The following is a 22595-nucleotide window of genomic DNA, read 5'->3' on the forward strand; positions in this document are numbered from 1 at the left end:
CACGCTGTCAGCGCCCCAGCGCCCTGCCCTGCCGCGCCCGTGTCCCCACAGCGGGAGGCGCCTCCCCGCGTCCCTGTGGGGACGGGGCTTTGCCTGGCGCCGGGGCCCTTGGCCCCTGGAGGGGGAGGCGCCCTTGCCCAAGGCAGCACGACCTTCCCAGGGACCTGCCACCAGCCCACCAGGGGCCGCAGGGCGGCTGCCTGCACAGGGCCCTTCCGCCTGCCCGGGGAGCGGGGCGCAGGATCCCTAAAATATCCCCCGATGCTGCAGCCCTGTCCTCAAGTACAGTCGAGGCCACCCCAGCCCTCGGGCTCCTGTCACAGCTCCGCGGAGCCGCCTTCTGGGCCTCGCCCCAAGGAGGGGCCCGGGCCAGAGGGAGGAAGCTGGCCAGAAAGGGGCTGGACCGGCGGAGGGTCCAGTCTGCCCTCCCCGAGCTGGGAGGAGCCTGTGCGGAGGGGGCGGGGGCGGCGCACTGGGAAGAGCCCCCCGGGAATGCAGGGGGCCCCCTGGCCTGGGGGCGGTTTCCCTGGCGGCAGCCTGCAGGAGGCAGGTAGAAAGGGCCTGAGGCAGCCTGGCTGAGCTCCGAGCTCCGGGGGTGGCAGGGGCCAAGGCGACCCACTCCCAGCCACTTCCTCGTCTGTGAGGACAATGAGGATGTGGGGCGAGGAGTGGCCCCAAAGTGCAGTTTCACCCTGGCGTCCAGTGGCCCCGTACCCTGAGCCCCCCGCAGTCTGCCCCGTGTCTGTCCGGGGCCCGGGCCCCGCCCTGCGCTGGGGCTGGGGAGCGACGCCGCCGGCTGCGGGGCGGGGCCGGCAGAGGCTCCCGGCCGCTGGGGGCGCTGCTGAGCCGTGAGCGGCAGGTGTTGTTGCTCTCCAGGGAAACGCACCTGCCACCCCAGCCCAGGGCAGCGGGTCGCCTGGGAGCCCAGCCCCGCGGACGCTGTGGAGGAGCTCGCCCACCCCCGCTCGCCCCGCCACCAGCCAGCCTGGAGCGCCGCGCCATTCCCCTCTCCGCGCGCCCCGCACAGCCTCTAAGCACAAGCAAGTGACGGTGGGCACACGTGTGTGAGTATGCGTGTGTGTGTGAGCGTGTGTGCCTGTGTCTCAGTGTGCTCATGCGTGTCTGTGTCAGAGACCACTGATGGGGGGGGCTTGTCTGCAGGCGCTTTAGGAGACAAGGGGAGACAAGGCTGTTGGCACAATAGTCACTTCTCCAGGCCAGAGGGCGTGGGAGGGCAGAGGGGCACGGCCGGGGAACAGGCCCCCAAGCCCGGGCCAGTGGCTCCCCGCCACCACCCGAGGGCCTGGCAGGCGCCCCAGGCAGCCCAGCACCTGCCCCTGCCCCACAGGGCGCAGGCAGGGTAGCCAGGCGGGGGTGTGGTCCTGCAGGTGGGCAGGTCTGCAGAGGCTGGGGGCCACCGTGGGCCCCGGCTGACCCGGGCGGACAAGGGGGTCCCATCCTCCTGAGAGGCCTGTACGGGAGGGGCAGGGGGAAAGCGAGGGTCCGGGGTCCCTGACCCTCAGCGCACCGACTCCTGCCCATGAGTGCCCCGGGGCCGTCCTGAGTAGCACGCCCCACTCCGCAGAGCAGGAGGCCGAGGCCCAGAGGCAAAGCTGGGCCGGGAGCCTGGTCCCCACCCCCGCCCTGGGAGGCCGCCCGCAGAGCCAGCCCCCCCCACGGCTGAGCTCGCCCTGCTGCCCCTGCCCCTGGGTCTCGTGTGTGTGTCTTGGGAGGGCGGGGGGACCGGAGGCTGTGGCGCAGCAGGCCTGGGGGCTGCAGGGCCTGGGGGCTGACCGCCCTTCGAGCCCCGACCCCGCTCCCGCCCCGCCGCAGGTGCCGTGCGGACTGGACATGGGCCCCCCGGCAGCGCGGGCGTGATGTCGGCCCAGGAGCTCGCGGCCTGCCTGTGCCGGGAGGGCGACCGGCACCTGGCCCTGGGGGCACCCCCGCTGGCCACCGCCTTCTACCTGGCCGCCTTCAGCGGCCACGCCCCTTCCGCAGTGCGCAGCGTCCGGGCGGCCCTGGCTGAGGCCCGGGGGGCCCCCGTGGTGGCCACCCTGGAGGCCTGGTGCCGAGGGGACAGCCCGATCCCAGCCATCCACTGGGACGGCATGGCCGTGGTGTCCCTGACGGGGACCCTGGCCTCCGCCTTCCTGGCCACGCTGTGCCCAGACCACCCGGCCGCCGTCCTGCACTCCCTGGCCGGCCTGCTGGCGCACGGGCGCCACGGGGAGGTGGCGCGGCGGTGCGGCGCCTTGCTGGACGCACACTCCCAGCAAGCCCTGGAGCTGCGGCTGACCCGCGCCCTGGCCTGGGTCCTGTCCGGGGAGCAGGTGGACGCCGGCCTGGCCGACTACCTTCAGACCTTCGCCTCAAGGGCCGACCGCACGGTGGCCTTTGTCCTCGCCCACCAGCAGCCCTACCTCCCCGCGCTGGTCCGCGCCCTGCAGGACCACCTCTCACGGTGCCGGCAGGCTGGGGACAGCGCCAGCCCGCAGGAGGCCGACTACCAGGGGCTCCTGGCCGCCCTGGACCCCGGGGGCACCTGGAGCAACGCCCTGTCGCCGGAAGCCCTGCTCCGCGGTGGCCGGTATGAGGACTGCCGGGCCGCGTGCAGCCGGGCCCTCGAGTGCGACCCGCCCGGCGGCAGACCCCAAGGTAGGACCGCGGGCCGCGTCTCCCCAAGGGTCAGGGCAGAAGCCCCTCCAGCCGCTCCTCCGCGGCACAGTCAGGCCCTGCCCGTGGTGGGGGCAGGGGTCGTGCTGGGCCAGGGGCAGCGCGGGGGTGAGAAGGACAAGCCCCTGCCCTGACAGAGCGCCCAAGAAAAGAAGCAAACAAAAGAAGGCCTTCGAGAAAGGGGGCATGCGCGGGGTGCCTCGAGCCAGAGGGTCGGGAGGGCTCTGGGAGGGGTGCCGCCTGAGCTGCGGCAAGGCCTCGCTCGGCAGGAGCAGGCGGCACCAGGCGGCTGAAGGGGAGGAGCCCGGCGTGTAGGTGCCCCTGCCTGGGGCTCGGGCGGCTGTCGGGGCGGGGCCGTGGGAGGCCGAGGCCCTGCGGACAGCAGCTGTGGCCAAGCCTCCAGGCCACGAACATCCTCCGAGTTCCCCCTCCGAGGGGCGGGCGCGGGGCAGGGGGTGCGGGGGGGGGGGGAACTGCGACGTGAGGTGCTCTGAGCTCCGCCGGCAGAGGCTCCTCTGGCTGCTGCGCGCAGCCTGTGCCCAGGGAGCCGGGGAGAGCCCGGGCGGTGGTCCAGGCCGGGAGGAGGGCAGGGCTGGGGGCGGGGGGACCGGGCTCCCAGGAGGACGGGGCTGGGAGGCTGGAAGGAGAGGAGGTGGAGGATGGAGGAGGAAGAGGTGGAGACAGACGACGGGTCTGAAGCGGCATCGCTAAATCAGAAACGACAAGGTTGTGCCTGGGGTGGAGCAGGGGTGTGGGGAAAGGTCGGGAATGATTGTAAGAGCTCACCTTCGGCCCTGGAGGGTGTGGCTCTGTGGATCCAGTGCCAGCCGACGCACCAAATGCTCGCTGGTTCGATTCCCCGTCAGGGCACAGGCCTGGGTTGCAGGCCAGGTCTCCCGCGGCGGGTGCGTGAGAGGCAGCCACACATGGATGGATGTGTCTCTCTCTCTTCCTCCCTCCTCCTCTGTCTAAAAAAAAAATAAATAAAATCTTTTTTAAAAAAAAGTTCACCTTTAACAAGTGGAATGCAGAGGACAGGGAGCGGCAGGCGGGGAGAAGGGCGGTGCACAGGGGTTTTGCCCACGCCCAGCGTGAGGTGCGGCTGCTGCCCAGCCCCTTTGCTGGGTCCTCCTCCTGAAGGGGCCTAGTAGCGGGGTGGGTGGCAAGAGCTCCCGGGAGCCACACCCCAGCCTCCCTCGGGTACTCAGCCCCGCCCTGGCCGTCGGCCACCTCATGGCCACGCCCACCCCTGGGCCACGCCCACCCCTGAGCCGGGCTGCGGGAACCCAGTGAAAGGTGTGTTAAGCCTTCCTCCGCCCTGACTGCTTGAAGACAGTCCGCCCTCGTACACGACACGTGCCCGCTCCGGCCAGGACGTTCGTGGCCAGCAGGCAACCCCAGGAAACGAACGGTCGTCGACGTCCTCCAGGCCGGGAAGGCGACAGTGCCCAAGACAGAAACTGGGGGCAAACGAGCCAGAACGGACCAGACCGCACCAGATGTCATCGTTGTGTTCTGGTTCAGACCCCGCCTCGGCGGTGGCCAGGCCAGGGGCTCTGTCACGTCCTTGGATTACGCAAAGAAAACTGAGCCTGCGCACAGGCATGCACACCACGGCCCCGTGGGCAGAACAGAGAGAGCGCGCGGGCGCCAGGCGGAGGAGGCTGGGGCCGGGGGGCCGGGGCGGGCGCTGCACAGGTGACCCTCTGCGGTGGCCGTGCCGTCTGCATGGCAGGGCTAATAAGCTAAGGACTTTTATGTGTAAGAAAGAGAGAGACAGAGAGAGAAAATATGTATCACAACCTTAAAATCACTCCTCACTCACTGTGCCACCGAGTGCTCCAAGAGACGTGCTCCTTTGTGCCAGTCGAGTGGATGCATGATTGGGACACACGAGTCTTGAGATGAGAGGGCACTCGGTGTGAAGAAGGCGCGTTGGCATCGTCCACCCAAAGGAGCCACTTAGAGTCAAGAGTCCAGACGGAAGGCGTGGGGCAGCCGGACACTCAGAGGTGGGGACGTGAGTGTTGGGGCCACTCGTCACACAGCAGCGAGCGGACCCCGTGCTAAGGGCCGGACACGCGTGCTCCTGGGGTCCCCTCCACCGCCCTCAGGGCAGGGGCAGCCGCACCCCCGTACCCGCGGGACTGCGAGGCCACGGAGTGTCCGCGGCGGCCTGGACTCTGGCCCCCAGGTGCTCCTCACCGCCCACCACACTGCCCCCCAGAAGAGCAGCCGGCAAAGGGGCGGGACAGAGAGAAGGGGGAGCGTGGGAGCCCGCAGGACGCTGGCCGACGGCCAGGGCCGGCGAGGGCGCGCCGGACGCAGGGCTGTGCTCGGGGCGCGCGCTGCTGCCCCCCGGTGGAGGGGTCTTCAGCCGGACTGGCCGGGGAGACCTGCGGAAATCCGGAGCCCCCCAACGAGCTGCAGCCTCAGAGAACCAGTGTGCTAAACACCGGCGCCCCCTCCTCAGGGGAGGCTGCCAAGAAGCTTGTCTGCCCTGACGCGGCTCTGAAAACTGCACTCCCCGGGCCTGAGTCCCTTGCATCACGGGAAGTCACTTGTCTCCAGCAGCACAAGTGTGGCTTACAATGTGAACAAAGAAATTCCCCATCACAAGACTGTCACAAATGCAGTTTCCTGTGACAACGTATTCTCATCTTCTGGTTACTAATCAAGAGCCCTTGCAAGCATTGACAGGCCTGTATTCTGGGAAGTGCGCTGCCCTTCTCGGCACGCAGGCACGCAGGGACGAGGCCCCGACGAAGAAGAGCCTTAGCTCGCATCGCGCCCCGTGTGAGCCTCTATGTGCCGTGGTTCCCTGAGCACGTGTCCCCCGAAGCACCCGGGCAACCATCTCCATGGGCGCAAGGCTCTTCATTAGGAACTACACAGAAAGGGACTCTACATCAGAAACCTCCCCAAAACATCATACTTAATGATGACATGTTAGGAGCCTTCCATTTAAAATCAAGAATGAGGTGGCTACCCCTCTTCCATTGAGCCATCGTTGTACTGGAGACGCTCGCCAATGCAACAAGATAAGAAAGGAGGAAGACGGGCAAGGCACAAAAGAAGAAACAAACTTATCATTCCACACAATGTAATCAGCTATGGAGAAACCCCCAAAGAAATAACAAAAATGTATCAAATAGAGGAACAGAATTTAACAGGATATACAAAAAGTATTAATATTTATAGATACCAGCAAGAAATAGAAACTTTGTGGTTTAAACACATACCACTTACCAGAGAATAATTTCAGAGTCATGTGATTTTTATGAATAAAATTACAAAAGTTTATTAAAAGATAAGAAAGGGTAATTACATAAGTAGAGAGGTGTTCAATGTCCATTGCTGTTAGAAAGATTTGATAATATAATAGAAGAGCGAAGGGCCAATAGCGGACAAGATGAAGAAGGAAGGGGGAGGAGGAGGAGGAGGAGGGAAGGCGGGGGAGGAGATGGAGAAGAAGGTGCTGGTATAAGGTTTGGCTCTACCAGTTGATGCAAAAGCACACTAACCAAGCAGGCTTAAGGGATAGCTGGAATGACTAATTAAACAAATTATTCCAGAAACACAACCGCCTGGACCTTAATGTGTGAGCGTAAGCTTTGTAAATCTATGGTGAAAGAGGCAGGACCACTATTCGGTGGACAACGCTGACGCCCCACCTCAGCCCAAGCCCAAACGTGGGGCCACGGGGACTACGTCCTTAGCTGAGGTCTACGGAAACGGACGTGTAAGAAATTATCCGTAAGACGTCTCTGAACAGCTGGGCTTGTTAAGATACAGAAAGTGAAAAGAATAAAGGAAAACTGGATACATTTGATGAAATTAAAACTTCTAACTTTCTGTTTTGCCCATAAATATAGCAAAGGAAAGCATAAGCCACAACAAAGAAAGAAGGGTTGCAAAATAAACAACGCGCAAAAAATTAGCCCCCAGAGTGTTTGAAGAATTCCTCTGTGTCGAGGAAAAAATAAAGCCTGGTGCTAGAACTGGCAAAAACTGTTCCCCGAAGAGGAAACACAGGTGGTCAGTGAGCATGTGGGGAATGTCCGACATCGAGCAACGGCACAGACGCGAGAGACAACAAGCTGCCCCTTTCTACCACAGTGGGGGGGGGGTGTTTTTAAATAAATGAGCCTCACTAGTAATCAGGAAAATGAAAATGATGCCCGCGTAGGGGCAGCACTGTGTTCCCCCAAATGCCAGGCCTTCTGAGTCTAACACCGGGAGAGCCTGGCTTCCCATCCGGGTGGCGTTGCTCGGCCCTGCGCCCCGCCGACAGCAGGGAGGGAGAAAGCGGGGACAAAATATAAAATGCAGCCCCTTGAAGGCACGGGACACTGGCCAGCGCAGGCGAAAACTGGCCGCCAATCCTAGGAATACGGGGGCCGTGGAAGGCGAGGTTTGCAGGCCTGCAGCTTTCTGCCTGAGGAAAGCTCTCAGTGCAGGTTTTATCCATGTGGCGCAGAGCGCGGCAGCTTTATGGGCGTGCATTGGCATAGGCCGCGGCGGGGCTGCAAAACGTGGCGGGACCGTTAGGAGGGAAGTTCTGCAAAGGAGGAAGCCACGGGAGGGCTGAGACCCAAAGTCTGCGTCCTAAATCCACTTAAACCCGCAGCCAACCTCCAAAGCCCACACGCCAGGGAGACCTGGGTGGTCGAAAAAGCGGAAGCTGGAAACTGTGAGGACTTCATGGACACTCCAGCTGCCAGTTGGATTCGATCCAATTTCACTGCCCACTGAAACAAAATTCTGTTCTCTTCAGAGGCACATAACTGGCTGCAGGCTCTACAAAGCACCCACCGGATGTCTAGTGTACAATTTGAAAAAATGCTAGACATGCAAAGAAACAGGAGAATAAAATGGGAGCCACGGTTGGAAAAAAAAAAAAAGAAGTCACTAGAAACTGACCTCGAGATGACCCAGGTGCTGAAATCACCATGCTAAGGGCTGTAAGGGAACTAAGAGTAACACACGCAAGGGCTAAAGGAAAAGATGGCCGTAATGAATGAACAGATGTGGCATCTCCCCACGGAAATGGAAACAGTAAAAAGCCTAGAGCTGAAGAGCACACTAACCAACGAATGATGTCGCCACCTGCTGGAGGGAGCAGAAGGGCCGGTGAGCTTATCCAGGAGGACGAACAGAACAAAAACTCACAGAGCACCCTGCCCTGAGGGACAACACAGAGAAGTCCAGGTTGTGTCCCTGGAGGTGCAGGAGCAGAGCAGAGCAGAGGACGCTCTGCCGTGTGGGAAGGAAGAGCCGCTCGCCCAGCCCCATGCTGCGGGAACAGGGTTGTTTTGTCAGGAGTGAGTAGCTGGCAGAAAGGGCTCGGGTTGTTTTGGGTTTGTTTTTTTTTTAAGATTGTATTTCTTTATTTTTAGACAGAGGGGAAGGGAGGAAGAGAGGGAGAGAAACATCCACATGCGGTTGCCTCTTGGCGCCCCCCGCACTGGGGACCTGGCCCACAACCCAGGCCTGTGCTTTGACTGGGAATCGAACCGGCGACCCTTTGGTCTGCAGGCCGGCGCTCAGTCCACGGAGCCACACCAGCCAGGACTCAGGTTGTTTTGCTGGGGTTGCTTTGTTGTTTGTTTCGTTTTGTTTTTGTTTTTACTTTGTCCACCAGGATTAGACAGGGTGACCCTGCGGTTGGTCGCTCCATTGGCTGGTCGATCGCAGGGCACAAGGTGCTTTTCGTACTTGGCTCTGGGCCGTGACACGTGGCGCTCACCCACAGTGGCAACAGGGCAGGGCGGTGCAGGCTGGCCCCACGCCCACTCCTGTCCCACTGCCAAGGACCGTCACTGTCCCGGCAACTCTGTCAGGCTACAAGGAAACGCCCTGAGAATTCGGAAGGACCCCGTGCCAAAGCACTCATGTGGGGGTTCGGAGACCTGGGGTGGAGGCGCGCAGGGGCCCTGAGGACGTCCCCCCGCCCCGCCGCCACACTGTCCCAACCTGTACCTTGACAAGGGGCGCCCGCAACCTGGAGCTCCCGCCGGCACCGAGGTTTCTGGGGCTCTCTCAGAGGCGTGCACCTGTCGGGGTGCTGCTGGGGGTACGGGGGCGACTCAGCTTCCCGCACTCACGAGAGCCCTCGCTGAGTAGCACTGCCTGTCAGGCCCTCTTCCGGGCACCGGGCACCCCTTCATCCACCTCCTCCCCGCAGCTCTGTGACCGCAGACGCCATCATCCCATTAGAAAGCAGAAGTGGAAACTGAGGCACGAGAGTTCCGTAAAAGGCCGCCGTCCCTACTCCCGCCAGCCGCATCCCCTTTCCTGGGCCTGACGGGGGGCGTCTCTGTTTGGGGGAGGGAAGTAGTGAGTCCCCACGGAGCCCCGAGAAGAACAGAAACAGGCGCATCACTGAGGGCCGGCCCCTACCTAGGTCAGGGATCCCGACCTCGGCTCCGACCTGGAGCTGATCCCAGGAGGGGGAACTCGACCCCAAAATGTATTATTAAAAGTTCGGGGTGAGGGGCTGGGGAGGAGGTGTTGTAACTAAATGTCCCTGTTGGCTGAGCGGTGAGACAGACTCCGGACACTGAGGGGGCCCAGGCTGGGGAGGCGTCTGGGGCAGCTGCCCGCACCCCCCGCCCCCGCCCCCGCCCCCACCCGGGCTTCTCATGCCGCTCCACCACCGACAAGGCCTCCTGCCCGCGTTCCTCCCCGATGTGCAATGTCCTGGGAGATGTCGCAGCAGAAATGCTCCCGAACGTCCAAAGGCTGGGTGGTTGGGGCGCGACAGGTGGGACCCCCTCGCCCCCGCAGCACCCGGCCCAACAGGCCCTCTGTTCTCTGCCCCAGGTGAGCGTCTGGCCGCCTTGCTGGTCACGCGCGCGGCCGCGGCCTTCTTCCTGGACAGCGGCGCGCAGGACCTGCTTCGGGACCTGCACGAGGCCTTCCGCCAGAGCCCCTCGGGGGCGCGGAGGCAATTCGAGGCCGTGCTCTCGGCGGAGGACCGGCAGCGCGTGCGGACCCAGGCGCAGGAGGCGGCGGACGTGGGTTTTGCCCACTTCCAGGAGGCCGTGCGGAGCCGCCCCGAGCTCCGCGAGGACTCGGACCGCGAGCTGCTGGCCCCGGTGACCCGCGCTCTCCGCGTGCTGCTGCGCGTGGCGCCGCCCGGGGAGCGCCCGGCCCTGGCAGCCCGCCTGGCCGAGTGCCTGCTGCTGGCCGGGGATGCGGCGGGCGCCCGGGGGCTGTGCGAACGCCTGCTGAAGCCCACACGCCCCCGGGATCGTGCGGGCGAGCTCGCCGGGGACCGTGCGCCTCTGCTGGCGCTCCGCGGCTTCTGCGCGCTGCACGCCGGCGACGCGCCGAGTGCCCGGGAGGACTTCCAGGAGGTGGTGGAGCAGGGGCCTCCGCACCCGGGCGGCTGTGTGCGTGCCCTGTGCGGCCGCGGGCTCCTGCGCGTGCTAGCGGGCAGCGCGTTCCTCGGCGCGCTGGACTATGTCACCGCCTGCCGGCTGCGGCCCGACGAGGCCCTGCTCGTCGCCAAGGCCTACGTGCCCTGGAACCAGCGCGGGCTGCTGCTGACCGTGCTGCGGGAGGAGGGCCGCAGGATGCTGCAGCGGAGGCCGGGCCCAGGACCCCCAGGCGCGCGCGGCCGCCGGAGTCAGGCCGCGGAGAGGGACAGCTCGCCGGCGCCGGAAGGGTAAACACTAGCCCCGCGTGCGCCCTCGCGGGCCGCTTCCCTCTGGGCTCCTGCGAGGCGGCCAGGTGTGTGTCTTCCCGTCTCGCCCACGGGTGGGCTGCGGCCGGGAGCGGCTGGGCGATTTCTTTAACCGGTTGGAGGCAGAGTTACCGCCAGGGCCCTCAGCCCTTAACCGCCACGCATTAAGGGCTGACTTGCAGGAAATTAGAAACTCAAACACAGAAATGAAAACGGAAAGCTGCTTACACATCGCCCCACCGTTCGCACCCCTTCCGGCCGGCTCTCTCTGTGCACGTGAAACCTGGGTCACAAAATGAGCCGCGCTGTACGTGCGATTTATAGCGCTCGGTTTTTCACTCAGGAGATCGCAAACTTCCTGTGCGGTCACCATGTTCCCCGCAGCCCCAGAGCCGGTCCCTACCATCATCCTACAGCTCCGCTGAGTCATCCCACCTCCCCGGTGACATCCTGTCCCCGCCCCCACCCCGCTGCGCCCTTAACCCAGAGGCCGAGGGGCGTTCCTGGGTCAGGGAGTGTGGCTCCCTGAGGCCCTCGACTTTGAGAGCTGCCGCCTGCCCATCTGGTCCCTCACCCAGGCCTGAGCCTCCTCTGCAAACTCTTCGCTGGCCGGGGGGTGACTCCACAGCTGTTTTGAGCTGCAAGCACTGAGCTGGGGGCCTCCTGGGGGCTGCGTTTGATGTCACCCCCCCCCCACACACACACACACACAGGCACATACTTCCTCTGCCGGCTGGCTGCTTGGTTTGCATTGCTTTGATTTGCGAGCGAGGAGGAATTTTCTCCCGGGTGCTCGGGACCCTGTGTACGGTTCTCTCTGGGGATTTTCACATTCCAGGGCCCCGCCCCTTCTCGCAGCAGCAGTTTGGTTCACTTTCCGGGGACACCAGGAGGACCCCCTGGTGTGTTTTCTGCTCTGCCTGCCACGCACCCCTGAGCCCACCAGTGCAGACACTGTCACCCTGTTTTTGCAGAAAAGGAACGTCGGGCAGGGTTGGCTGGGGTCACCACACGACCTCGGGTCGCCCCCCCAAACCCCTGTGAGATGCCTGCCCCGCGGGGCGGTGGGAGCAGCACCTCTGAGGGGCCTTCCAGCAGCATCCTGGTGCCTGCGTCTCGGCAGGAAGGGAGCTGCCTGGCCGGCGCGAGAGCTGGGACGCGCCTGCTGCCGGCCTGCAGGCGTTGGGGGGATGTAGGGAAGGGGCCCGCGCGCCGCCAGCTGCTCTCTCTGCAGGGACACCCAGGGCGTGTACCAGCTGGCCGTGCTCCTGACGGAACTGGACCCAGAGGACGAGGCTTCACGCCTCCTGGCAGCCGATGCCCTGTACCGCCTGGGCCGCCTGGACGATGCCCACAAGGCGCTGCTGGTGGCCCTCTCCCGGAGGCCCCAGGCGGCCCCTGTGCTGGCGCGGCTGGCGCTGCTGCAGCTGCGGAGGGGCTTCTTCTACGACGCCAACCAGGTGAGGTCGGGGGCCCCTCGCTCTGCACCCCACAACCTGGACTTTGCCTGAAGCAGGCAAAGCTAGCCCCTGCCCCAGGCTCCTCACCCATGCCCTGGTCCTGCGGGTTGCCACAGGGATTAGCTGCAGTGGGTGCCCCCGGCCCCCGCAGGCCTCCAGCATGCAGTAGGCACCCCATGTTTGCTTTCACTGTGTCATGAAGAAGAAGGGCCAAGAGTCAAGTGCAGGCCGAGCTTCGCCCCAAACCTCCCATGTAAACTCGCAACTCGGCATTGACGTGACCCTGCTCGGGACCGCGGGTGGGGGGGGGGCGGTGTGGGGCCCCCAGGCACTGAGGCCCAGCTTGCCCCGCTCCAAGGCTGCTCTGCTCCCAGGAAAAGCAGAACCTCGCCTCCCTCTGGTGTTACGAGGGCTTCCCGCTGGAACGTGGTCAGAAGGTTGCGTTCCAGGGGAAGAGGCGGGGCTTTGGGGCAGAGGCCTGCCTGTCCTTCCCCTCCTTCGGGTGCCTGGCGCCCCTGCGCTGGGCGATGCAGGTGCGAAGGAAGGATGCTTTGGGGCCTGTGTCCCCAGCGAGCGAACAGCCGGAGCACCGCCGGCTCTCTTCGGGGTGGAGCTGCCCTGAGCTCCAAGGTCATGTCCACCTGGTGTCTCGCTCCCAGAACGGGCGTTGGCCCCAGGACTTTTGCTTCTCTGCTTCCGACGTCACGGAGGAGGGGGCGTGGCTCAGGGGCACTGGGACACCCCGAACCCCGCCATGCAACGGAGAGGAGCAGCCCCAAGGGACGCTCACACCTCCCGAACCGCAGCCTTCCCGGTGCTCCGCGCTGGGGACAAGCAGTCTTTGCCCCGCTACGAGCCACGCCCGGGAGCCACGCCCCCTTGCAAGCCACTCCCTTTGAGGGCCACGCCCCCACTAGTTACACTCCGCCGCGGGCTACGCCCCGTAGGCCCCGCCTCCTTGGGCCAGGCCTTTGTCAGTCACCTGCAGGACTCGCCCCTCTGAGCCACCCCCTTGGCCACGCCCTGTGAGCCAGGTCAGGAGCGTGGGGGTGGAATGGACTGGGGCACCGGGAGGGACTGCGGTGACTGTCCTGCTCCCTGCAGCTGGTGAAGAAGGTCGTCCAGTCCGGGGACACGGCCTGTCTCCAGCCCACCCTGGATGTCTTCCGCCCAGAGGACCGGCAGCTGCTGCGGGGCCACTGCCACGCGCGGGCCCTGGCCATCCTGCGAGCGCAGCCAGGAGGGGCCGAGGGCGAGGCCCACACCAGGGAGGCCATCGCCTACCTCTCTCTGGCCATCTTTGCTGCAGGTGGGAGCCGCCCACCTGCCCATCCACAGGGCCCCCATCCCCGGCCAGCTGCATGGGGCATCGGGAGCCCCTGCCGGCCCCGGGGCGGGGGGCCCGAGGGTCCAAGCACGCCTTTGGTCCGTGGGTTCCAGGCTGTGTGCTCCCAGGCCCTGGCCAAAGCCCGGGAGAGGGGCCAGGCCGGGTGGAGCACGAGGGCGGGAGGGCCGGCTGAGGCCCTTCCACAGCTTTGCTCATCGCCCCCGCGCTGTGCGAGGTGAGGGCTCTCCTCCCGAAGCCCTTCCCGGCAGTGGTGGGCGCGTCTCTGGTCTGTGCGCCTGGCCTCCCCGCTCACCCAGCCCACCCAGCCCACCCACCGGCCTCGCCCTGGGCCCTGGGTGCCGGGCAGGGCCTGGCCAGAAGGTTGCAGGTGACAAGGAAGGTACGTTCCCAAGGAGGCCCAGTGAGTCCCGGGGGTGGCCAGGGCTCAGTGCGGATTTCTGGCTCTGTGCTTTCGGGGCGCCTCCCCTCCGAGGAGGTGATGGGGGCACCGGAGTGGGATGGGAGCGAGGGTGGGGAGCGCTGCCTCCCACGCGGCCGGGCCGGTGCCGGGGCAGAGTCCGCACCCCGCACGCGTTCGCTGGGAAAGGGCATGCCCCCAGGTGTCCTGCAGAGCCCAGGCCTTGTTTCCTGTGTCCGCCGCTGGGCACACACGTGGAAGAAACGTGGCGGTGACAGCCTCTCTGAGGAGAGGACTCTGTGCCCGGGATTCGCAGGCCTCCTCCCTGCCTTCCCGGCACCTTCACGCTTGTGGCCGCTTCACGCCCAGCCCTGAGGACCCTTCCTCCCCTGGGCCCTCTCCTCAGATGCGGCTGCAGTGCCCCCTTCTCTCGGAAGCCCCTCCTGACTGCCCACCGGCCCTCCCAGGCGCCACTGCCCCTCGCTGTCTCGGTGCCCCGCGGTCTGTGAGCTCCCCGAGGGGGCCCACAGCTGGCGCACCACCGGGCACCCGATGGGGCACTGTGCCCGCCCGCGGTCAGCAAAGGGTCCTGATGCCGCCCACCCCTTCCTCCAGGGGGCCAGGCAAGCGAGTCCCTGCTCACCCGCGCCCGATGTTACGGGCTCCTGGGCCAGAGGAAGACCGCCATGTTCGACTTCAACTCCGTGCTGCGGGCTGAGCCGGCGAACGTGCGGGCCCTGTGCGGCCGCGCGCTGCTGCACCTGGCCCTCGGCCAGCAGAAGGTGCTGCCCCGGCCAGGCTGGGCAAGTAGGGTAGAGGGTGCTTTGGGGCAGGTGCCTCCTTCCTCCTCAACCCCCAAGAAGAGAGGGAGCAGGGGTCCGGCCACCCTCACTGTGAGACACCCATCCAAGCCCCCCTGCCCTGGGGCTCACGGGAGACTCACCCTCTCACCCCCAGTTTCAGGGTCCTCCCCTGTCGCCTGATGAGTCCCGGGCCTCTCAGCGTCCGTCAGCACAGGAACACGAGCCAACCCTCAGGGCTACCACAGGGCCCCCCGCTTAGAATACTGAGGCTTCGGCCGCTGTCTTGGGTGCCACCCAGCCCTGTCTACAAGCGCCTGTGGGTCCGGATCATCAGGGTTCAGGGCAGGGCGGAAGGGTCTGCTGCCAGGCCCGGGGCAGGTGCTTATCACAGGGAAGACGTGCCCAGAGGCCCTGAACAAGGCCCTTCTCAGCCAAGAGCAAGGCCCCTGGCAGGCGACTGCACCTGGCTCTCCGCCCGCAGCTTCTCTTGGGAAAGAGCCGCCCAGAGGGAGCCGCCTGCCAGGTCCTCCCACTTGCTGCAGGGCTGCCCAGCGAGGAAGCACAGGAAACAACCCCAGGGCAACCCAGACAGCTCCGGCTCTGGCTTCCGCCCTTCGGGATGCGCCTTTCCCTCCAGGGTGCGGGTGCCTGGGACCTGTTCCAGCCCGGGCGCCCCGCCCGGGCCCCGCAAGCATCCCGGGGCTGCAGCGACAAGCCCATGGAGCCAAGATGGGATCCGGCCAGGAACACGTCCTTTGGGCTGACACCCCTCTCCCAGCTGTGAGAGGGAAGGGACTGGGCTGTCTTCGCCTCCTGGGGTCCCCAGGCACAAGGTGGGGGACAAACACCCAGCTGGGGCCCCTTCTGCCACCCCACCCCCGCACTCTGCTCCTGCAGGAGGCCGTGGACGATGCCCTGTCGGCTCTGCAGCTGGACCCGCACGCGGCGGTCCCTGAGATCCGCGCTCTGAAGCCCGAGGCCCAGGCCCTCATCGCACGGGGCCTGTCATCCCGCTGCCGGGGACTCCTGAGCCAGCGGCCCGCCTCCGGGGCCCCCCTCAGTGGCAGGGACGTCCAGGGCCTCCTCGCCGTGGCGGAGGCCCTGACTAGGATCGAGGCCGGGCTGCCGAGCGGGCACATGCTCCTGGTGGACGTGCTCACCGCGCTGGGTAGGCGGCCACCCGGTCCGGGAACAAGCTCTCAGTCCCGGCTCCTGCCAGCCCTGGAGTCCAACCTGTAAAACCGGAGGGAGATCCCAGACTCGGTGGCTTCTGCAGTCCCTTCCACCCGCACCCTGGTTCCTGGGGCCTGGTCCCCACGCGGGCCTGCTGTGTGCGAAGTGTCTGTAGCTCCGGGGCACTGATGTGGCTTTGCCTGCAGGGAGGAGAAATGAAGTGACTTGGGGCTTCCTACAGGGACCCAGACCCCATATGGGCGGGGCTATCTCACGCCCAAAAGTGCCTGAATGTCAGCCTCTCCCAAAACACTCGGAGCACGTTCCAGCACTAACTCTAAAAGCGAGGTCTCCGTGCAGACTGCACCCCCTGCCTGTCACCCTCGCCTCGGAGCCCTGAGCCTCCAGGGAACCTGGGCGCAGCTCCCACCCCCTGTTGTCCTGCTCCCGTGGGTGCCCAGGAAAGAAAGGCCATGGTGAGGGCTCCAAGCCATGGCGCTACGCCTGGGGGGCGTAGACTCCAGTGACCTGCCCTGCACCCCGAGGTGGGGCTACAGGGAGCAGGCAAGTCCGCATGATCAGCATGGTGTCACCGGGTCCCTCTGCTCCTGGCTGTGCCTCCCGGTGCTGAGCCCCTACCCAGCGCCGCTCTGACTGTCCTTCCTGAATCCCCGACAGGCAACTACGAGGAGGCTGGCGCCTGCCTTCAAGAGGCCCTGCGCTCCACCCAGCCATCAGCGGCAGCCCGGGCCCGGCGCGGCCTGCTCCAGCTCAAGAAGGGAGACGTGCCAGCTGCTGCCGGGGACCTGCAGTGCCTGGCGGAGGCCGACACTGAGGACCTCGGCTTCCTGCTGCGACTCCTGGAAGCCTCGGAGCAGCACAGCCTGGCCCAGGTGCATACGGCACCCCACGGAGTCCCCACGTCAGCCCTCCCCAGCTCCCCGGGAGCTCGGCCTGTGTGCATCCCCTGTGCACTGACTCCACGTGGGGGTACGGGGGTGTGGGCAGGAGGAACCGGTGTCGCCCTCTCAGGTTTTGTCACTCCCGGCAATTTTCCGGCTTCTCTGCATGAGGAACAGGTGGCTTGAGTCAGGGGAGAGGAAGGGGACCCCCTCAGAGCCGGGCAGAACCAGCCAGGAGCACGTCACTCTAGCAGGAAGCCCAACCCACCCCAGGGCAGGCCCCGAGAGATGCGCGCCTCCCAGTGAGAGGGGAGCTGGGGAGCCGAGAGAGGGCTGCAAGAGGACAGCAGGCCGGGCTCTCCGCCTCTTTGCTTGGCTGATGTTTCATTCCACTCTTGATCCGACCAGAACGTGGGAACACCTTCTCCCAGGTGCTGAGTGGAGCCACAGCCCCGCCCGGTGGCCCTCGAATCTGGGGGAAGACAGTGGGGTTCATTTCAGAGAGTGTCCGTGTTGCAGAGTCCCTAGGACAGGGCAGCAGGGTAGCCAGGGCGCATGGAGGGTGGAGCCGTGGAGGGAGACACAGGCCAAGGCGCGGCCTGGACCGACGACAGCGCTCAGGTGCGGCTGACGTGGCTGCGTGGAGGGCGCGGGGGCGGGGCTGGGAGGGGCTTCGGGCCTAAGCTCTCCGGCAGCCCCTCTCGGAAGAGCGCAACAAGTCCTGGGTGTGGGCAGACCGCCTCGCCCCCTCTGCTTGCCCCGGGCGCAGGGTGGGCACGGAAACGGTCCTTCCCGGCGCGGCTGGATTCAGCTTTCGCGCGGAGGGAGGGAGAGAGGCCAAGAGCGCCGCCTGCTCAGGGGTCAGAGGACGCGGGGCTCCCGCCCGCCCGTGCGGCCGGGGCGCCCAGGGCTGTCCTCAGTTCTGGTGTTCGCGCCCGCCGGGGCGCCCAGGGGTGTCCTGAGTTCTGGTGTTCGCGCCCGCCGGGAAGAGGAGCAGCCCTGGGTGTTCCAACAGGGCGTTGATTTAATAGAGAGTTGGCTGCACGCAAAGCGCAATGGGTAATGCGAATGCGGAAGGCGTTGCCACCGGGGGTGGGGGACCCAGGGAATGAGACAGTGTCGTCGGGACCAAGAACGCAAGAGGAGCCGCGTAGCGGGCGTCGCTGGGCGCTGGCTGGGGTGTGCGGGGCCGCTTGGAGGCTGGTTTAAGCCGCTGGGGGCGGAGGAAGAGGGGGAACCCACGCGTTGCCCAGAGACGCGGACCAACCGGAAAGGAGCCGGAAGTGGTGGCGCCCCGCTTCCGGCGGCGGCACTGCGCCTGAGCGTGGCTGGTGGCACAGCGCGAAGCCTGTCGGGAGGGCTTTGCGCCTGCGGGGCGGTTCTGCCCGGAGAAGTGGACCCGCTGGGTAGCGTCGCGCAGCTGAGAGGTGAGCTGGGCTCCAGCGGGTCCCGGGCCGCCCTGCCCGCTCTGCGCGCTGCCCCTCTGGTAGGAAGACAGAACCGCAGCGCCCGGGAAGGAGCCCCAGCTACGACGCTGCGGACAATGGACACTGGTCCCGGCCAGGCCTCCCTCCCCCGCCCAGCGCATACATCTGCACCTCAGTCTGGGACCAGACAGCGTCCCTGCGGAGTGTCGGGGCGCCCTGTGCCTCCCCTGGGGTCAGGCGCGGAGGTGGCGTTAGTACATCCTGGCTGCATCGAGGAAAGAACGGGAGGGACAGGCAGGGTCTCCGTGTGCCTTATTCTTCCGTGGGGGCCACGGGGTGGAGGGAGCCATATGAGGCCAGCGGCTCATCCACGGGACGGGGCAGAAAGGTTCGGAGAGCGGGCTGCAGCCATGCTTAGAAAAGGAGGGCGAGTCTGGAGGCAGACAGCGAACGGAGCCCCAGGCCTTGCCCTGGAGGGCGCTGGAGTAAAGCACGGAGGACGCAGGAGGACGAGGTGGCAGCAGCCTGTCCCCAACTGTGGCTGGCTCTGCAGGGCCGTAGTGAGAAGCCTACTCGTGCTTCCTGGCCTTGGGCCCGCGGAGGGTCGCAAAGAGCAGGCTGGGCAGAGGCAGGGTTTGCTGCTGTCCCCAGGGCCAGCTGGCAGCCTTGGGAGGGCAGCAGGGTAGCAGGGCCACTAGAGGCAGGTGACTTCGGAGAGGAGCGGAGGGAGGGAGGGAGGGAAGAGGTTGCCCAGGCGGGGACAGTAGTAGGCCAGGGAGGGGGAGAAAGGAGTGTGGAGGACCCCTGACCGGCCTGCGGAAATTCCAGGCCGGCGGGCTTGCAGGGAGGGGCCCCCCTTCCCCAGGGCACTCGGGCAGCCCCTCTGTGGGGGGCCAGCAAGGGGCTGTGACATTCTGGGCTGACCTGCGCTCCCCTCCTCTGTCCCCTCTGCAGGCCGCAGCCCAGGAAGCCCGCTGCCTCCTGACCGCGGGGCAGCCCCGGCAGGCACTGGGCTACTGCTCGCTGGCCGTCCTGGCCAGCGGAGGCAGCGCCCCTCACCTCCGCCTGCGGGCCACTTGCCTGGCGGAGCTGCAGGAGTTTGGCCGGGCGCTCGCAGACCTGGACCTCGTGCTGCGGGAGGGTGCGCGGGACGGCGACCCCCTGCTGATGGCGGAGGACTTTTGTTCCCGGGGCTGCCTGCTCCTGAGCCTGGGGGATGAGGCCGGGGCCGCGGGGGCCTTCGCCCAGGCCCTCAGGCTGGCACCCAGCGCCGCGCAGGGCAGCCTGGGGGCGCGGCCGGGCCGGGCCCCCGCCGCCCAGCTGTTGCTGCGCCATGGGCAGCGCTGTCTGCACGGGCAGCGGCTTGCAGAGGCCTGGGCGGCGGCGGAGAGCGGGCTGCTGCTGGACCCCGAGCATGGCGGCCTGAGGAGGCTGAAGGCGAGGACCCGCAGGGAGGCGGCCTCGGGCTGCCGGCTGCACTGACCCTGCGCCCGCCGGGCCCGGTCTCCTGGCCACCCTGTCGCTTTTCCCCCGAACCGGGGAGCTGCTCGCCCCGCCCTCCCGTCCTCCAAGCCCCGGGGCTGGTGCGCGCGCGGTGGACAGCCAGTCCCGGCACGCAGAGAGAAGGGCGTCCCGTGGGCCTGGAGCGACCGTCTTGGGAGGCCCGGGTCCCCTTGCTGCAACAGCGTCGTGGTCCCCCAAGCTGGGCCCTCATGGCCCTGGCAGGGGGCCGGCAGGTTGGACCGGACTAAGGTCAGCCTCAGGCGGGCCCCCCAAGCCCCCAGCTCCCCAGCTGGGGCCTGCCGGCTGAGACGCCTGCTTTCATGAGGCCGTTCTCCTAGAGAGCCCGGTGCCCAAACCCATCGCTGTGGCCACGGGGACGATGTGATGTGGAGAGAGAGCGCCTGCCCCGCTGATGAGCAGAAGGCAGGGCTTCCCTTCCGCTGCTCCGGCTAAGCTGTGGGGACGCAGAGGGCGCGTCCCCTGTGGATTGCACTTGCTGTCGGTTTGCTTGGAAAACCCTCTGGGAGGGGGCAAGGAGTGCAGTCTTGCCCGTGGCTGGGGGCCAGTCTCAGAGAAGCTGGGGCCAAGCGACAGGGGTTTTCTCTCGGGTTCATGGGCGAGCCTTGCTGGACGGGCCACTTTGAACACCGGGGGACAGACCAGGTGGAGGCCATGGCCACCTGCCAGGCTGTGCGCTGGCTTCTCCTACCTCTCAGTTTGCTTCCCGCCTTAACTGTCCCTCCCCTCACCCACCACAGAGCCACCTGCTCGGCACCCCACTGGCCTGTCAGGGTGCAGCCGGGCCACAGCCCCGCCCCCCAGGCCACGCCTTCCCTGAGTGCCAAGCCCAGGCCGCTCAGGCCCCAGCCCCGCCTCCCTCTGCGTTCCTGGGCTCAGGAGACATCGCAGATGGCTCTGGGAGCCACACAAGGGCCCCGGTGACTCCTGTGGACAAGTCTGCTCTCAGGCCATGAGGTGGGGCTGGCCTGGGGTCAAGGCCAGAGGGGAAGGCCCAGCACCTGAGCTTCGGGAGGACAGAGGCAGTGGGGGCACTGCCCCCGCAGGCGCTCGCACCTGCCCCCCCCCACTTCCTGCCCCCCCCCCCCGCCCTCAGGCACCTCCCCACAGGGGGCGGCACTACCCATCACTGCTGTCTTGTGCCTGTGTCACCATTGTCAGCCTGCGCCTGGCCTGGCCCTGCTCCCCACCCCCCATCTCCGCCCTGAAAGCCGACAGCCAGGCCTCGTCGCTGCCCCCGCTCCTGGGGGCCACACTGCTCCCAAGGGGCCCCTACCTCGGCCCGTGGCAGGGGCAGTAGCTGGGAAGGTGCTGCTAACTTGAGTGAGAACCGCGCTGGCTCGGTGGCAATGCGTGGCAGTCCTAACGGGTTTTCACTTAGTCACCGCTTTCTCCTCCCTAAAGACCCTATGAAGTGGCTTCATCCCATTTGGGAAGTGCAAGGACCCAACAGTTAGCACTGGGTCACAGTCAAGTTAGCAGGTGACTAGGAGCCACACCCCTGCTTGGGGCAGGTCCTTCAACAGGAGACAGGCAGCCCGGGAACCCTGCAAAGGGGCTCACCCTCCTGGGCTCCCTGAGCAAAGTCCACCTGCCCCGGGGAAGCTCCCACACACGCTGCAGCCAGAGGCGGCGGCTGGCCGTTATCCCAGCCTCGCACCCAGGGCTGCAGGGGACAGAACGCAGCCGCCCCCCCCCCCCCAAGCACAGACGGAGCAGAACGCTGGGGCAGGCAGGTGGCCGGTGGCAAGCAGGCCCTGACCCAAGAGGCGTGGTGCCAGCTGTTCACAAAGCCGCCACGTAGTAGCATTAGGTTTCCAAAACCAGGTTCGCAGGACGGTGCAGGAGGCGTTGCCTGACCTGGAGACAGTGAAGGGTTTTTTTCGCCCCCCCAAATATGAAACAACTCTTGGATTCCAGAGGAAGTCAAATCTGGAGTAGAAGTTTGGGAACAATAGTGACAAGGGGAGTCCGAGGCCTGGGAGGCCGCCTCCCAGCCCCGGGCAGAGGCTCGGCCGGACAAGGTGCGCAGCGGGGCAGCCCCGGCCAAAGCAGAAGCGGTGCCTGCTCATCTTGAGAAGAAAAAGACCGCAAAGGAAAGCAGAAGGCAGGAATGCCCATAAAAGCAGAAGTTAGTACCTCAGAAGAGCAAAGTTGAGAACTAATAAATACATCCAAAATGTCACCATTCCAAAGGGCCATAAAACAGATGGATCAATAGCAAACCCAACCACCCTGACAAGTGTGGCTCGGTTGGTTGGGTGAAGTCCCAGAAAGCAAGGCGTTGCTGGTTCACTTCCCGGTCAGGGCACGTGCCTGGCTTGCGGGCCAGGTCTCCCGTCGGGGAGCAAAGGAGAGGCAGTGGATCCATGTTTTCCTCCCTCCCTTCCCTCCTCTAAAAATAAATAAGTAGAATCTCTTTTTTTTAAAGGCAGGAAAAAGCACAAAGACACTGCGCTGTGGCCCTGGCCTGCCGCTGGGCTGCTCCCTGCCGGGAGGCGTGGGGCACACACCAGGGCCTGCGCCGCCGGCGGGGGTGCGGGGGGAGCAGACGCACCGATGCAGGGCTGGGCCTGCCCCTGTGGACTGTTACATCAGGATGCAGTTCAGTGGGAGCCATCAGGGAGCTTTGTGGAGCAATATTTACGGCTCTGCGGCGCGGCAGGGTGCGCGGCCTGTCTGGGGTCACACGGGAGGTCAGGGCCTGGGGCTCGGCCTCATTGGGGTCGAGGGTGGGCGTCCGGGGTGTCCTGGGGTCCGTCCGTGTTGGCTCATGTGGCACATAAGGGGAGGAATTTGGAATCGGGAGGCAGGGTGCCCTGTGCGGTCGGTTACAGGGGTCCCCAGGGTTTACAGAAAGGAGACCTCCACGGGCAGGGTGGCCCCGTCCCCTGCCTGGGGGGTGGCTGTGTGCTGTGGCACTCACCTGGTGATGTTTATTGGAGATGAAGGTACTTTGAAATGGCAATCGCTTTCACAACAGACAAAGTTTTTTAAAGTGACAGGAAATTGAAAGGAGCGTGAGAGGTTATTTGTCTCAACTCTGTGGGAATGCCTCCGCGGGCTTCAATGCAATGGACTCGCTCTTCGGGAACAGTAGGTCACTCACCCGCCTCCAGGACAGACGTGACGTCACCCAGGGCTGGCACCGCGGCGGAAGGGAAGGCGGGAGGGAGCGCCCCCCGCCCCCCGCCGCAC

General features: G+C 65.8%; 1 protein-coding gene across 1 annotated transcript; it reads left to right on the forward strand.

The window, feature by feature from the left end:
- The first annotated feature begins 1877 nt into the window (after positions 1 to 1877).
- Positions 1878 to 19358, forward strand: TTC34 (tetratricopeptide repeat domain 34). The gene is made up of 8 exons (XM_054583709.1): positions 1878 to 2658; positions 9502 to 10348; positions 11601 to 11826; positions 12931 to 13135; positions 14187 to 14353; positions 15272 to 15542; positions 16226 to 16440; positions 18831 to 19358. The coding sequence occupies exons 1-8, from the start codon at positions 1878 to 1880 to the stop codon at positions 19356 to 19358; spliced, it is 3240 nt and encodes a 1079-aa protein (XP_054439684.1).
- The last annotated feature ends 3237 nt before the right edge of the window (positions 19359 to 22595 follow it).

This window comes from Pteronotus mesoamericanus, unplaced genomic scaffold, assembly GCF_021234165.1.
Source record: "Pteronotus mesoamericanus isolate MK-2021 breed Mesoamerican mustached bat unplaced genomic scaffold, CSHL_Meso_final contig_1193, whole genome shotgun sequence".
NCBI classification, from domain to species: domain Eukaryota; kingdom Metazoa; phylum Chordata; class Mammalia; order Chiroptera; family Mormoopidae; genus Pteronotus; species Pteronotus mesoamericanus.

Coding starts and splice junctions, on each gene's coding strand:
- TTC34 (XM_054583709.1), top strand. CDS start 1,878: ATGTCGGCCCAGGAGCTCGCGGCCTGCCTGTGCCGGGAGGGCGACCGG. Junction 2,659..9,501: donor GCCCGGCGGCAGACCCCAAG/GTAGGACCGCGG, acceptor TCTCTGCCCCAG/GTGAGCGTCTGGCCGCCTTG. Junction 13,136..14,186: donor TCTGGCCATCTTTGCTGCAG/GTGGGAGCCGCC, acceptor CCCTTCCTCCAG/GGGGCCAGGCAAGCGAGTCC.